Here is a 14,689-nt window from a genome sequence, read left to right as displayed (position 1 = left end):
ATGATTATACTAGCAATTAATCCTCAATCTTTGGCAACAGAAAACTCATCACTGCATTTTAGGAATAAGTATGACACATTTGAAGAACTTTGCTATCAAACTGCGTCTGAGTCTATGAAAATGTAATAATATTCTGGAACTCCAAAACATGTTTAGGAAAATCATGTAGTTATTAGCACTTAAAGAAAAATGGGTAGCTCTTATAGAAAACACATATGAAACTTTTACAAAAAAGTAAAGCTACTTATACTTTGATTAGTAGCAATTCCCTTCCAAAGCCTGCTACTGTTTTTGAGCAATATCACTAGCCTTCTGCATCTTCTTTCTAACTCATCTTTTTGCTCCAAGTCTCACTCCCCTATTCTCCATTCTCTACAAGTGAAAATGTTCAAAGGGGTGACACTGATCAAGAGGAACTATGCTCATAAACTGCTCTATTGAATGTCAACTCTTGTACAGCTACTTAAAGAGAAAAGTGAAAACTACATTTCTAGGCATGTGTGTGTTTGAGAAAAAGTATAAGGAAGGTAAATTTTTTGAGACTTTGGTATCTGAAAACATTCTTTTCTTTGGTACTTGGTTATGTAATTTTAGTTTGTCAATTTTCTCCCATATTTTTGGTGGTATTATCACCATCCTCTTTACCTGTGCCTGAACAATACATGTATACAGTAAGCCCTACTTGTCTAATGTTTGTATGTGAGAGAGATAATATGTATGTACATAATACTACTATTTTTACAAGTATAACAGTACCTGTGGGGTCAGGTCAAGGGGAAAGGAGTAGATGAATAAGGAGGGGAAAATGCAGTCAAGAATCTAATGTATTTCTTACAAAATTAAGACGAGTGGGAGGGGTAGGAGAGGGATGAGTGAGATTGTTGACAGGGATGACATTGATCAAGATGCACTGTGTTCATAAACTGCTTTGTTAAATGGCAATTCCTTTGCACAAATACTTAAAAACAAATGCAGAACTAAAAACTGAAGATAGTAACAACACAAATAAAATAAATAAAGCAAGTTAAGGAAATAAGTGGTATAAGTGTTGAAAGGGAATACTATTTCATATGAATGCTTATAATATTTACAGACCTGCAGATTAAACCATGCAGATGTGGAAGGTATGGATGTCAGGGTGATGGATAGGGGAAGTATGGAGGATCTTAGGCAGAAGAAGTTCAAGAAGAATCTATATGGTTGGTACAGTTACAACAGAGTAAGGAAAAGATGATTAGAAGACTCACGCAATGAGGGCCTGAGTATGTGAGATCTTGCAGAGCTCAGAGACTGATTTTACACTGAGTTAGATGCCAAGTAACTAGAGGAAAAAATGACTGTTTATGTTACTATCTACAGAATATGAAACTATCCATCTTTCTATGGAAAGACTGATACAATCAGACTGGCCTAAGGTCATAGATATACTGAGAGGTCCATTCTTATTTGCCTGTATCTAAAGTCTCCATGGAAAGATTTAAGTGCTTATGTAAATGTGGATTCAAATGTCAGTTAAAACATCTATTTTGGGTAAATCATGCAATACAATGACTAGATGCAGAAAACTAAAAAAGTATTTATACCAAACTTTCACTCTATCTCATATTTCTCCAGAGATTCATTGGTTTCTAAAAAAGAGAAACCTTTTGCTGGAAACTATCTTAAGAATTGTACATTACCATTTTATTAAACGTAAGTCCCTTAAGTCACAGCTCAGAATCATCAATATATAATGTCTTAAATACTCAATAATATGACATTTCTTTCTAATAACCATGGAACCAAATGACAAACTCAGTACAAGTGGAGACTTTTTGTTTATTTGTACGTTTTGAATGGAAGAGCAAAATTAAGAGTTATCAAGTTGTAGAAATTCCTAAGTTTAAGGCATTCATGTGAGGGTAAAAAATGTTATGACCCTGGTACTGGTTAGCACTATAAATAAATTTCAATAGGTTATTCCTCAAGCCTTTTTTCACCAGTCTAATATTTTACTAGATTGCTTTAACTCTGCACTCAGACCTTAAGAACAATTACTACATGTGAGCAGATTTCATGCCTTTAGAATAACAAGTCTGGGCATTCTTTGCAGTCTCTCCTAACTGTAACATGGATGCTCTCAAAGCTGGCGGTGTCTAAGAATCACCCCAAACCCCAAATAGATTCCAAAGCCTTGTTTTTATGCAGTCTACTTTACAGACCTCGGATAGAGCTTAGCCTACCTTTCAGACAAATTTTTCAGGGAATTCTGAGGTAAGTGGGAACAGCAGAAAGAACACAGATACTGCCCAGGGTTTAACTTTGCTGGAAGGGGAATCGTGGCTAGTTAAGGATTACTTTAAATAACATACATTTTAATTGTGCATTAAAAATTTAAAAGATCCCAAACCACGCAGAACTCACCACAGTAATATCTGACAAAACAGACTTCAAACCAAATTTAGTCAATAGACAAAGAAGTTCAGTTCATACTGATAAGGAGAACAACCCATAAGCGGATCTAACAATTATAAACACATATACACTGAACATTGGTATACTTAATTTCACAACACAAATGTGACTACACAAAATAAAGATACCTAACAAAAAATTTAAAAGGATGATAATAAAAAGCTCAATGAGCTTTAAGATACAGAAAAACTAAATGAAATTAAAAGATGAATAGAGAATATATAAAATTCAGAAGAATGTTTACGAAATAACCAAAAAGAAAACTGGGAAGTGAGAGATTAAGTTAAAATTTAAAATACAGTTGAAAGCTTCAACAACTTGATATGGTAGGATAAAAACTATGTGAATTTGAAGACAGGTCTAATGAAATCGCCCAGTCAGAAAGAGATGACCTGCAGAATGGGAAGAAATCTTTGGCAGCTATATATCAGACAAGGGATTAATAACCAGAATATACAAGGAACTCAAAAACCTAAACTCCCAAAGAATCAATTCAATTAATAAAGTAGCAAATGAACTGAACAGAAAATTCTCAAAAGTTGTACAACTACCAATAAATATGTTAACAAATACTCAAAATTGCTTATCATAAAGAAACATAAATCAAAACAACACTGAGATTTCAGTATCTTTGGAATCTGATACTTAGGCATTATGTTGGCTATAGGATAATCTTTCTCTCTTCATCTCCTAACTCCCTATGTACCTCCAAACAGTACTACAATTAGAATCATGTTAAATGTAATGTATATGTTATATATATATATAGATAAGTTATATATGCACAATAGAGAAATGTATGTTATATACAATTGTGTATTTATCTGTATTTTTCTACAGATACAATTTATACACAAGCAGCATGTTTTATACACTAAAATAGAGAAAAATAAAAGTGGATTATATATTTATTCTTAAATAAAGTTCTCTTGGGTTTACTTCAAGCAGGAGAATATATTTTAAGAGCCAATGTGAATATACACACCAAAAAATAATTCCCTGCAAATACTATTAAAGTGGGTACTATAAAATATTATTTTACACATATTTTATTTTTATGCATATTTTATTTCACAATATGTATAGTTAATAATAAAAATTTTATTATATAGTACATAAAACAATAATCTTTATTTTAGATCAGGTAAAAACCTGCAGAGAAAAACCTAGAGTGTAATCATGTATGAAAGGAAACTCAGTAACATTCATGTCCTCTCATAGACTATCTGAGTTGACACTATATAAGAAAAGGAAAAGCAAAAGGAATATCTTCAGCTGGCATAGAGGAGGAGGAGGCTATTTGTACCTAGGAACACTTACATTTTTATAAACACAAAAGGTAGCAATTTTTACAATACATGAAATGAACATTAAAACTGCAAAACAGGCAATTCAACAATAATAGAAGAAAGCTTTTGGGGTTTGTACTAAAGAAATTTAAGGCTGCTGGATTCAGGCTCAGCAGCATTTTTCTAAAAGGGAGGTGTTTTCTTAGGTTACCTGAGAACTGATCATGCGCTGAGATGAGCGAGCAATATTGGCAGGCAGACCAAAGAAACTCGGTTTATCATCCTCTGGAAGTTTATCAATGACAGCACGATAGTCCTGGATGCAAAAAAGTGAAAAGGTTTCTCATTCGATACTGAATTTACAACCACCAGAACTAGGAGGAATGGATATTGTAAAATATTACAGTTATTCATATTTTACATTTCCTAGGCAAAGCTCACTATACTTCATCTGTTATCCATAAGAAATATTTTCACATTAATACTTCTCTGGGCATCAATTATTTGATACTCTTTATTTTCTTATACAGATCCCCATCAAAGCTATCTGAATTCATTAAAACAATGATATCTACAGGTCTATAACAACTTTGGGTAAGATGTTTCGTTAGATGATTTAGAAAATTTTGTCATTTCTTTTCCTGCAGTCTGCCTAAAACTAAACTTCAGAATTCAGCTCATACTGGTATAAAATTAAGATAAATGTTCCAGAAAATGTTCTCCAAAACATGGAAACTTCTGTAAACCTGTGAAATATTAATGTTAATATTAGTTTTCAAAGTTTTGGTGTTTTAGCAATCATGTCATTGAAACAAAAGTATTATCTTGGAAGATATTTGAGTGAGAAAAAAGACATCACACAAATGAGGAAAACATATAATCTCACACATATATGCACATACCCATTTGCAATTCATAAAACTATTTGATGTAGGCTGGGGGTAGGGACTCATCCTTATAATCCCAGCTACTGAGGAGGGCAGAGATCAGATGAACAACAGTTAAGGCCAGCCTGAGCAAAAAGTTAGCAAGGTTCTATCTCAACAAATAAACCAGTTGTGCTTGGTATGTACCTACGCTCTCAGCTATCTGAGAAGTGTAAGCGGAAGGATCACTGAACAGAAACATGAGATCCTACCTAAAACAGAAATAAAACAACAAAGAGCTGGGAATATGTGTCAAGTGGTAGCAATCAGGAGGCCCTGAGTTCAAAACCTGGGAATACATATATACACACATACGTACATATTTGAAGCGGTGAAATATTGGGACATTTGTAAAACTGAAGTAGGGCTGAAATTTAGACTATATTAATACTGTTTTCTGGAAGATGACTGCATTCTGGAAGTCTTGCAAGTGATGACTAGAGGCCAAAGCTACATCTTACTCAAAGAAACAAACACTATAGTTGCTGTGATTTCCTTGCATATATTCAGGACTGTTTTGAGTTTATGAGCCAGAAACTCAAGATAAAATTTAAGAAAACTTGATTTCTTTTGCACTCCTCAGTTTATTAGAGCAGGTCAGGCCTATTAGAAAGGAACATCTTCCATTCTAGCTATTAACAGGAGCCCTACACTAGAGATTTTTCTTGGCAACTGCAGATTTGCCTAAACACTAGTCAATCATCACTATAATCAATAAATCTTCAATACATACCCGAAAGTTCATAGAGCCACTTACATAGTATATTGACAAAACAATCTGTCCTAGGAATAACAACATGGGTTTCTGAAAATAACCTATTTTTAACAATGTTAAAATAACCCCAATATATATCTAGTATAATAGATTGAAAATGATTAATATTACCTACCAAGATGCTGCAGGATTTTGGTAGAGATATGGAATATGGAAAAACACTTTTCTTGTTCCTTTGATTTAATACATCAATTACTGAAGAGTTAAAAAACTGCTTCAGATATGATTGAAGAACTCTAAGATCAAAATAGTTATCTACTCGTCCTCCATAAATAGCATTTTCAAGCAAACCATGTACAAATTCCCACTGTATGTCTTTGGATCCTATAAGTTAAAAATACTTTTATTAATTTCATTTTAAAAGGCTAATGAAATTATTGACAACAATATTTATCGGTTGTGGCAGAATGTATATAACACAACTAAATAAATCACTTTTTATTAGCACCACTTAGTTGTACAGGGGATTCATTTCACCATGTCCCTTTCTGCTTACAATGCATTTTGGTGTCACTCCCACATCATTTTCATATGTCCCAAATCCCCCTTCACAAATCAGTCTTACTGAGTTTGCTTGTTCCATTTCATGTACACACATAGATTATGATGCCTATATTTGCTCTCCTTCACCTTCTACATTCATCAACTCAACTTTCCAGTAATATCCACCACCCAGGCAGGACATGAGATCTTCTAGCTTTCTGCTTCCTATAGGCTACAGAGAAATCTAATGGGATATATAAAATAACCACTGTAGCTAATACAAGACACTCAGATAACAAAGGCTTTGACAGTCAGGATATTAAAAACTAAAAGAGCAAGTCAATTTTGTGATAGGAAGTTAAGACACTTCTGGAAAATCACACTCTTAATAAGACAGCAAGTCAAATCTATCAGAGATAGAAACTGTCATCGTGAGAACTTACCGTCAAAGAGTCTGTCAATAATGTTGTATCCAGCCCGAAGATCTGATAAAGAAAACTCATAAAATTTGGTCCAACCCTAACAAGACAAATTTAAAATGTTGTAAGGAATTAAGCAGCATTCAAGGCATATGTATATACTTTTGGCTACTTTCACAATTAAAAAAATGCTCAAGATATTTTTTAAAATAAAATTTGAGAATTTTTATTTATTTATTTATTTATTTATTTATTTATTTATTTATTTATTTTTTTGGCCAGTCCTGGGCCTTGGACTCAGGGCCTGAGCACTGTCCCTGGCTTCTTCCCGCTCAAGGCTAGCACTCTGCCACTTGAGCCACAGCGCCGCTTCTGGCCGTTTTTCTGTATATGTGGTGCTGGGGAATCGAACCTAGGGCCTCGTGTATCCGAGGCAGGCACTCTTGCCACTAGGCTATATCCCCAGCCCATGAGAATTTTTAATTAAACCAATACACTTTATATTTAACAAACATACTAACCTTTAAAGCATGAGCCATATTAGTTTATAATTTATACATAAAATACACGTAAATGTGATAAAATTGGTATAGTAAATTTTTTATTCTAAACTCTTCACAATGAGTTATTTCCTAAAACTTATGCTATCTAGCTATACACGTTATTTTTTTTCTTTTTTTTTTTTTTGCCAGTCCTGGGGCTTGGACTCAGAGCCTGAGCACTGTCCCTGGCTTCTTTTTGCTCAAGGCTAGCACTCTGCCACTTTAGCCACAGCTCCACTTCTGGCCGTTTTCTATATATGTGGTGCTGAGGAATTAAACCTAGGGCTTCATGTATACGAGGCATTCTTGCCACTAGGCCATATTCCCAGCCTACTATAAACTTTCTCTACAAACATGAGAAGAAAAACATTACAAGAGTCTCAAAAGTACTTAACATTGTTTTCTGCACATTCATTCATACTGAATCTATATAACATTGCTATATCTAATAGCAATACTAGGTAAAAGAAAATCCACAGAGCTCTACAATAGAGAGAACAATACAAAACATCAAAAACAATTTCTGTGAGGCTCCCATTAACTCTAAGCAATTATATAATAAAGCAAGTTCACATTAAATTTAATACTTGGGTAGCATTGGTTTTGAGGAATACTGATACAGATTTCATTCATCATTTAAAAAATATTTCTTAAATTTTATTATAGGTGAGGATGTGGGCACACAAGAATAAACCCAAATAGAAATAACACCTTCTCTCAAGTAGCCTTCAGTCAAATGCAGGAACAAGTGAGGTTGAGACTATAACTTAGATAAATCCACAACTACAAACTGTATTAAGATTGATAGAAAGGAATGTACTTGGTATAGATAAGAATGAGATCAAACCCAAGCTAAGAAGTAAGTTATCCTGATGGGAAAGGGGAAGAACAGATTGGGAGACAAAAGTATTAGAGAATTTGTTAGGAAGATAATAAGCGATTGTATCAGTTTATAATGAAGGGAGAAGTTTATAATGAAAAGGAGAAGTGTTACAACTGATACTAAACATGTGTTGAATTCAACTGATGGTAACTATTCACTGAAAATTTTAAAGTTGTAAGAATTATCATGAGATCAGTACACAAAAGTTTAATAATTTTAAATATTTTTATTGGAAGGCTTGTTGTTGACTGCTCTTTATTTTTAAGGTACTGAGGATTGAGCCCAGGGCCTCATTGTTGGTAAGCACGATATCACTAAATCTTACCTTCAGCCCAAGATAATTTTAAAGCAAAATGTATTCAACAAAATCATATGGAGTATCCTGTTTAAGCCAATGACAATATGGTAACAGGCTCATAAGAAGCCTGGATTCTACAAATGTATCCAGAGTACATGGCTTTCCCATCACTTTTTGGAGATACACAAGTAGACAAGTCAAATGAGTAGTTGAGTATCCAAACTCAGACCTAAAAGAAGTAAGCTGAGCTAGGAATATAAATTAGAGGGGCAGTAGCATTTTGCATCATAGTTTTAAAGAAAGAATATCATCAATATTAAGTTATAAAACATTTAGGAATTAAGGATCTGGAAAGAACACACACCCTTAAACAGAAAAATTTTTTTAAAATGTTTTAACCAAACCTACTATCCAGTCAAAGTCTGTCTAGGTTCCAAACCAATATTCTTACTTTGACATGTAAGTCAAGTAGAGACAGCAGCTTAAGGGAGGATGAGACAAGGAGAAGGTATGAGGAACAAGTTTCCCAACAGAAAAAGGCAAAGTTGAAAAATTAAGGATGGGAAAAAATCTAAAGAGGGGACAAATATCCAATTTATGGTTGAGAGGGACTTGTGGAATAAATGGATTAGCACCGGGTATGGCTGCCGTGACAACAGACAAATGCAGCTCTAGATCCTTTGTGTGGATTCATACCTCAAAGACAGTGTAAGTAAAGAACTGAGAACAGTAGACTTGGGCTGAGAGGGGGCTGAAGAGATCCTTCCTTTTGAACCAGAATTTGCATATTTTCCCCAAGTAAAAAAGCCTTTGATGAGTTTTAAGCAAAGTAATGGAATAATCAAACTCACAGAAAGACAAGTCTGGCTGCTAAATGCAAATTACAGGAAGCACAGTCAGAAGGTAAGCTCACAAAGCAGTCCCAGTGAGAGAAAACAAAGCTGGGGGAAATGGTGAAGAGGACACAGGTAGTAGACATAAGCAAATAATGGATCAAGTCAGAAATTCACAAAAATACACTTTAAAAAAACCTCCTAGGACTCTATCTCAAGAAAGTAGATGGATACCAATGCCTTTTTATAGGAAAAGGGTATGAGGATTCAGGTTTTGAAGTTTGATGATGTCTGTGAGATATAAGGTGTAAAAGTGTTAGCACTGAATATTTACCATGGGTCACAGATTGCTTTAATATTCTAATTCAGTGAAATGTGAAGCAGTAACTATATGCAGTCCAGAAGATTGGAACAAAAATTTGAGTTAGAAACATAAATGCATCAACATTAGCCACATTACAACTGAAGTACCTGTGGAATGTAATTTCTTCTTTCTTGACATGCGGCATGAAACCATGCAAAACTAAAGAGAGCATGAGCTCGATGTATGTTGTCTTTTTTGCTAATTTGCTCAGGAGTCCAAGACTCATAAGTACGCATTAAATTCTTCTTCAAACCTGGAGGTGACTAAAAACAGAATTGAACCTTGAGGATATTGTGCTAAGTGAAGTCAGTCAGTCCCAAAACACAGACACTGAGTAAGTATACTAAATTAGTCTAATCCTTAACAGAGTAGAATGGTGGTTGCCAAGGGCTAGAGCAGGGGAAAAGGTAAAATGTGGAACTGGGGAACCTTGATGATTTTCTTAGTTATTTTTGATATAAACCAAGACTGGAATATCTGGGTTTTACATTAATTCTTTTCTTTAACTTTCTGAAGAATGTCTATACTATTTTCCATAGTGCTTATTGTGCTATTTTATACTTTCACTAACAGTGCTCAGGGGAATAGGATCTCAATTCCAGAGGATAAATAGTTCCTAAAGAATCTGTTGTATAACAAATAAAGAGTTCAGAAATAATTTTTATGTTGCTACTTATTTTACCACTTAAAACAAAGGTAAATAAGAAACAAAATTCTAAAACTATGTGAAACTTTATAGCCTTTGCATTAATTATATTCTACCTCACTTATGTATAAAAGGAAGTTTTTATAGTTTTGGAGAGCATGGACAGATCACTGTTCTCATATTACTAGCAGTATAAGTTTCAAGACTTCTCACCTCATAGGTTATCTTCAAACTTGACTGCAGTAAGATAGGAGTAAAGCTGGGATGAACTTCTGCAGTGAGCCAAAGACGAAAGGTATCTTTAGGTTGAAGAGTATTCAATTCCTGGTTGACAAAAAAAGCTAGTTAAATACATTTATTTCCACTTGAACAATCTATTATTAATAATCAGATCTTACTAAAATTTCTGTGAAATTCTGAAACATTAATGCTCTGCTTTAAATGCTTATCTTCTCTATTACCAGCTTAATGTAATGAGTGCAGGATGAAAAAGCTCTGGAGATCTGTTATACAATGCAGTGCCCTGTACACTTAAAAAAGAGTAAACAGTAGAAGTACATTTACTCCCTTAGCATAATGGATAACAACTTGGTCCTGCAGGCAGTTCCACTGGATAAAATCCAAATTTTGCCTTTGTTGTTTATTTGCTTTGTGACCTTAGTCTTAATGACCCACTCTAAACACCTTAGACTTATACCTTATTACATCCTTGATATGTTTGTTAGTTACCACTGCTACATGTAAATCATGAGCCATCTCAGGCCTTCAAATTTTCATTATCGTTATGCTCCTAATTATGCTTCTAATTATGATATTAATTCCCTTCTTGACATTTTTCATAGTTCCTATGTCCTGTCCCATAAACTGGGAACTTCACAACACAGATTCATCCACCTGTGACCCTCCCAATGTATGCTTTAGCCATTTGGCCATTTGTTCAGATTTGTATGCCACACTTGTATGAAGCATGGTCACTCTGCCCCATTATTCTCTTGGGAACCAGGTAAATTCTTAGGTCAAAATACAGTTTAAATATCATGTTTTAGGGGAGTAGCTTCTCTACTTTCCTCAAAAAATTTCAAGAATCACCTATACTAGTTTATAAATTCTTATTTGTAGTGTTCATCATGCTTTCCTACAGTTATTTACTAATGTGGTCTATTTCTTCTGATATGTTTCTAGAGAGCGGGCATGGGACAACAAGCATCTAACATCTGGCTTATTAGTATGTACTCAAAGAGTAAGTAGATTGAATAAATGAAAAAAATAGTAGCTGATACTATTATTACTAAAATATTTAATGTATTCTATGTGTAACCCAAACTGCCACTATTAATATACAAAATGTAGAGATAATATGATGAGAAAATCAAAATGGTGACTATAAAAGCATTGTGTAGCTGGGTGGTAGTGGCTCACATCTGTAATCCTACCTATTGAGGAAGCTGAGATCTGAGGACTGTGGTTCAAAGCCAGCCTGGAAAGAAAAGCCTATGAGAGTCTTGTCTCTAATTAAGCACCAAAAAAATCTGCAAGTGGAGCTGTGGCTTAAGTGGTAAAGTGTTGGCCCTACAAAAGAGCTCAGGGCAGGGGCTCAAGCCCTGAGTTCATGCCTCAGGACTGGAACTAAAATAAAGTAAAATAGTGAATGAATTTATACTTCATAACTTTAAAGAATAGAGTTTATACAAGAATTTCCTTCAGTTAACATATTAAAATTTTTAATTAAATTTTTAAATAAAAAAGCAATACATCTGTGATTTGGTTGGGTATACAATAAACTTATAAATATATATCCAAATAGTTCATATAGACTTCCCAAAAGAAAATGTTTACAAATCTTTATAATATACTGTACTCTATGTTCCCAAAGTAAGAATTATAATTATATTCTACAAAGATTAATATCTATCAGCCAGTGGGCTTACATCCCATTTCTCCAGCTCAAGGAATGTGTGGTTCCCTTACTCCCTGTCCTTTCCATATAGGTAATAGAACATGAACACAGAGCAATGGTATAAATAGGTCTTTTAGAATCCTTTAAGCATCTCCTTCCTATTTTTCTTCTGGAAAAATCTTCTAAGATTTCCTGTCAATATTGATTAATAAATTCTTGAGTTCATTCACATACCCTGAAAAGATTCTGAGAGACTTTTACTCTAGTAAAAGATCTATCATTTGGCACAGAAGTATTTACTTTAGAAAAAATGCTTTTGTTTAATTTTAAAAAATAGTTAAGTGGGGCTGGGAATATGGCCTAGTGGCAAGAGTGCTTGCCTCAAATACATGAAGTCCAGGGTTCGATTCCCCAGCACCACATATATAGAAAACGGCCAGAAGTGGCGCTGTGGCTCAAGGGGCAGAGTGCTAGCCTTGAGCAAAAAGAAGCCAGGGACAGTGCTCAGGCCCAGAGCCCAGGCCCAGGACTGGCCAAAAAAAAAAAAAAATAGTTAAGTGTATATCTTAATACTGATGTTCCTTAGTGATTTATGAATTCATACAAATGTAACACATTTATCTGAATCTACCTTTTCCAGAACTGGTAGCCAGGATACCACAAGATGTAAGTTCTTCAAACAAAGCCAGTCTCCATTTCGGGCACATTCTTTTAGCATTTGAATTGCTAAGTCAGCTTGACCTTGACCCATAGCAACCTACAAACACACAAAAAAAGCAAAACGAAAAAAAATCTGTAACATATTCTAATATATACATTGTAAGCATTGCCCCATTCGTAAGGAAATGGAAAGACTTGGGGAAAAAAAATCATACTAAGTGAAGTGAGCCAGGCCCAAAGAAACATGGACTCTATGGTTTCCCTCATTGGGAATAATTAGTACACATCTAGGATAGTCCTAGCAGAAGATCACAGTAGCTCAATAGCTATGCCCATATGAACACATTAAGATGATGCTAAGCAAAATGAACTTCAAGTTATGGAAACAAGTGGTATATCATTGTTGGTTATTTTCAACAACCATGCCATGTGAAACCATGCACCCTTTTTTCTCCTCTTTCTTTCCCCTGGTTTTACCCGATATCACTGTAACTGATTTTAGTACCCTGGATATTGTACTGGAATTAGGGAAGGGAAAGGGAATACCAGAATTGAGAGACAAAGGATAAAAAGACAAACCAATGCAACAGCAATACTTACAAAACTATATGGTGAGAGAAAAATGGGGAGGAGGAGGGGGAAAATGAGGGAGGAGGTAACAAGTTGGATAAGAAATGTACTCACTGCCTTACATATGTAACTGTAACCCCTCTGTACTTCACTTTGACAAGAAATTTTAAAATATAAAAAAAGCAATTTCATAATGATTTATAAATCTCCACAGCTGTCTTTAATAATGATAATCTATAAACCTTTGTGAGCAGCTTTTTAGTGAAGAAAAACCAAAGGAACTCCAGGAATTACAGCATCTTCTCCAGGAACATCAAGTAATTTTTATATGCATAGTTTAGTCTTCCTGCCAAAGCTACTGATAATAGGTACAAGTTGTGGAGAAGGTTCACTACCTTAAGACAACTCACTGATAACTGTTGTCCTAATGAATAGACAAATGTATTACGGCAATGATTCAATAGAAAGCAGCTCTAAGTAAGTCAGAGAAAAACCTGCACAACTTCCCAAGTGCCATGCTATTTTGCTGTCTTCTATTTATAGCATTCCTTGTAAAACTCTTACTTTCCAAGTTGTGGTTGTATGTATTGAGGTTTAAAAATCAGTAACTAAATTCCTAATGAAAAAGACTTGTGCACTTGCTAAGTATAAACTAATACATTTAATTTTCAAAGTCACATGTAAATTGGCTTGGGAAAAAAATGGAGGCTCTCAGAAGAAAGCTTCTGCCTTAAGAAGAAAGAGTATCATACTGGATTTTAATTCACAATATTTATGTGTCTTTTCCACTTTAGATCAAGAAATTGCAAGTAACTATTACTGTGATTTATTGAAAGAGCAACCAAATAAATCTTTTAAAGTCATTTTCAAAAGTTTAGGCAAATATATTAGTTTCCTATCGCTGCTCTAACAAGCTACCACAAATTTAGTGCCTTAAGTTAAACTATGTAAGACTTCTGGAGGTCAGAAGTTACACTGATTTAAAATCAAGGTGCCGAGTTTGAAAATAACAGTACCTCTATCCAGTCATGTTCTTTCTGGAAACTGCTTACCATTCCTTTGTGGCCCCTTAGTTCATCTTCTTTCCTCTCTGACCTCTACCTCCATCTTGACATTGTATACTTTTATTCTCAAGTCCTGTCTCCCTCATCTAAAGATATTGTGGCTTACCTGGATGGGCCCACCTCATTCATCCAGGGTAACTTCCTCACCACTGGATCCTTAACTACATCTGCACAGTTCCTTTTACCATAGAAGATAGCATCCTCACAATGTCTGGAGATTAGGACAAGTACCTGTCAAGGTATCATTTGGCTTGACAAACAAAAATGCTAAAAATGCACTAATAGGACCTAGTGTGGCAGCAATAGGAGCAAGGACCACTGAGCACTCTGCACCCACCTGGTGATAACACTCTGCGCTTCTTTCAGCATTAGCAAGTTCTTGGAGTTCCTGAGAAGGGTCAGCTCCCGGGGAAATAATAATCAAAATGGGCTCAATTTCTAGTGTCTCTTTGTACAAACGTTTGAGATTCAGAGGAAATGGGGACAACTCTTTCAGCCCTAAAAAAAAGTACATACTTAAAAAATAAACAGCAACATATTCTTTTATTTAAGACAATTACAAGATGCATAATAGAGAATGCTATAT

The 14,689-nt window shown here is 34.6% G+C and overlaps 1 protein-coding gene across 2 annotated transcripts in view; it reads right to left on the bottom strand.

The window, feature by feature from the left end:
- Window positions 1-14,689, bottom strand: part of Dync2h1 (dynein cytoplasmic 2 heavy chain 1) — a 154,181-nt gene that overhangs the window by 27,307 nt on the left and 112,185 nt on the right. For both annotated transcript variants that reach the window (XM_048343745.1, XM_048343746.1), the window contains exons 76-82: window positions 14,441-14,601; window positions 12,441-12,566; window positions 10,126-10,236; window positions 9,374-9,529; window positions 6,371-6,446; window positions 5,560-5,768; window positions 3,955-4,059 (exon numbers count right to left, since the gene is read on the bottom strand). In XM_048343745.1, coding sequence (XP_048199702.1) covers window positions 3,955-4,059; window positions 5,560-5,768; window positions 6,371-6,446; window positions 9,374-9,529; window positions 10,126-10,236; window positions 12,441-12,566; window positions 14,441-14,601 — 944 coding nt within the window. The remainder of the gene's footprint in view (window positions 1-3,954; window positions 4,060-5,559; window positions 5,769-6,370; window positions 6,447-9,373; window positions 9,530-10,125; window positions 10,237-12,440; window positions 12,567-14,440; window positions 14,602-14,689) is intronic.

The sequence above is a fragment of the Perognathus longimembris genome, chromosome 3 (genome assembly GCF_023159225.1).
Source record: "Perognathus longimembris pacificus isolate PPM17 chromosome 3, ASM2315922v1, whole genome shotgun sequence".
In the NCBI taxonomy this organism is placed as follows: Eukaryota; Metazoa; Chordata; class Mammalia; order Rodentia; family Heteromyidae; genus Perognathus; species Perognathus longimembris.
Note: the sequence above shows the minus strand (reverse complement) of the source record. Positions and strands in the feature narration are given on the sequence as shown.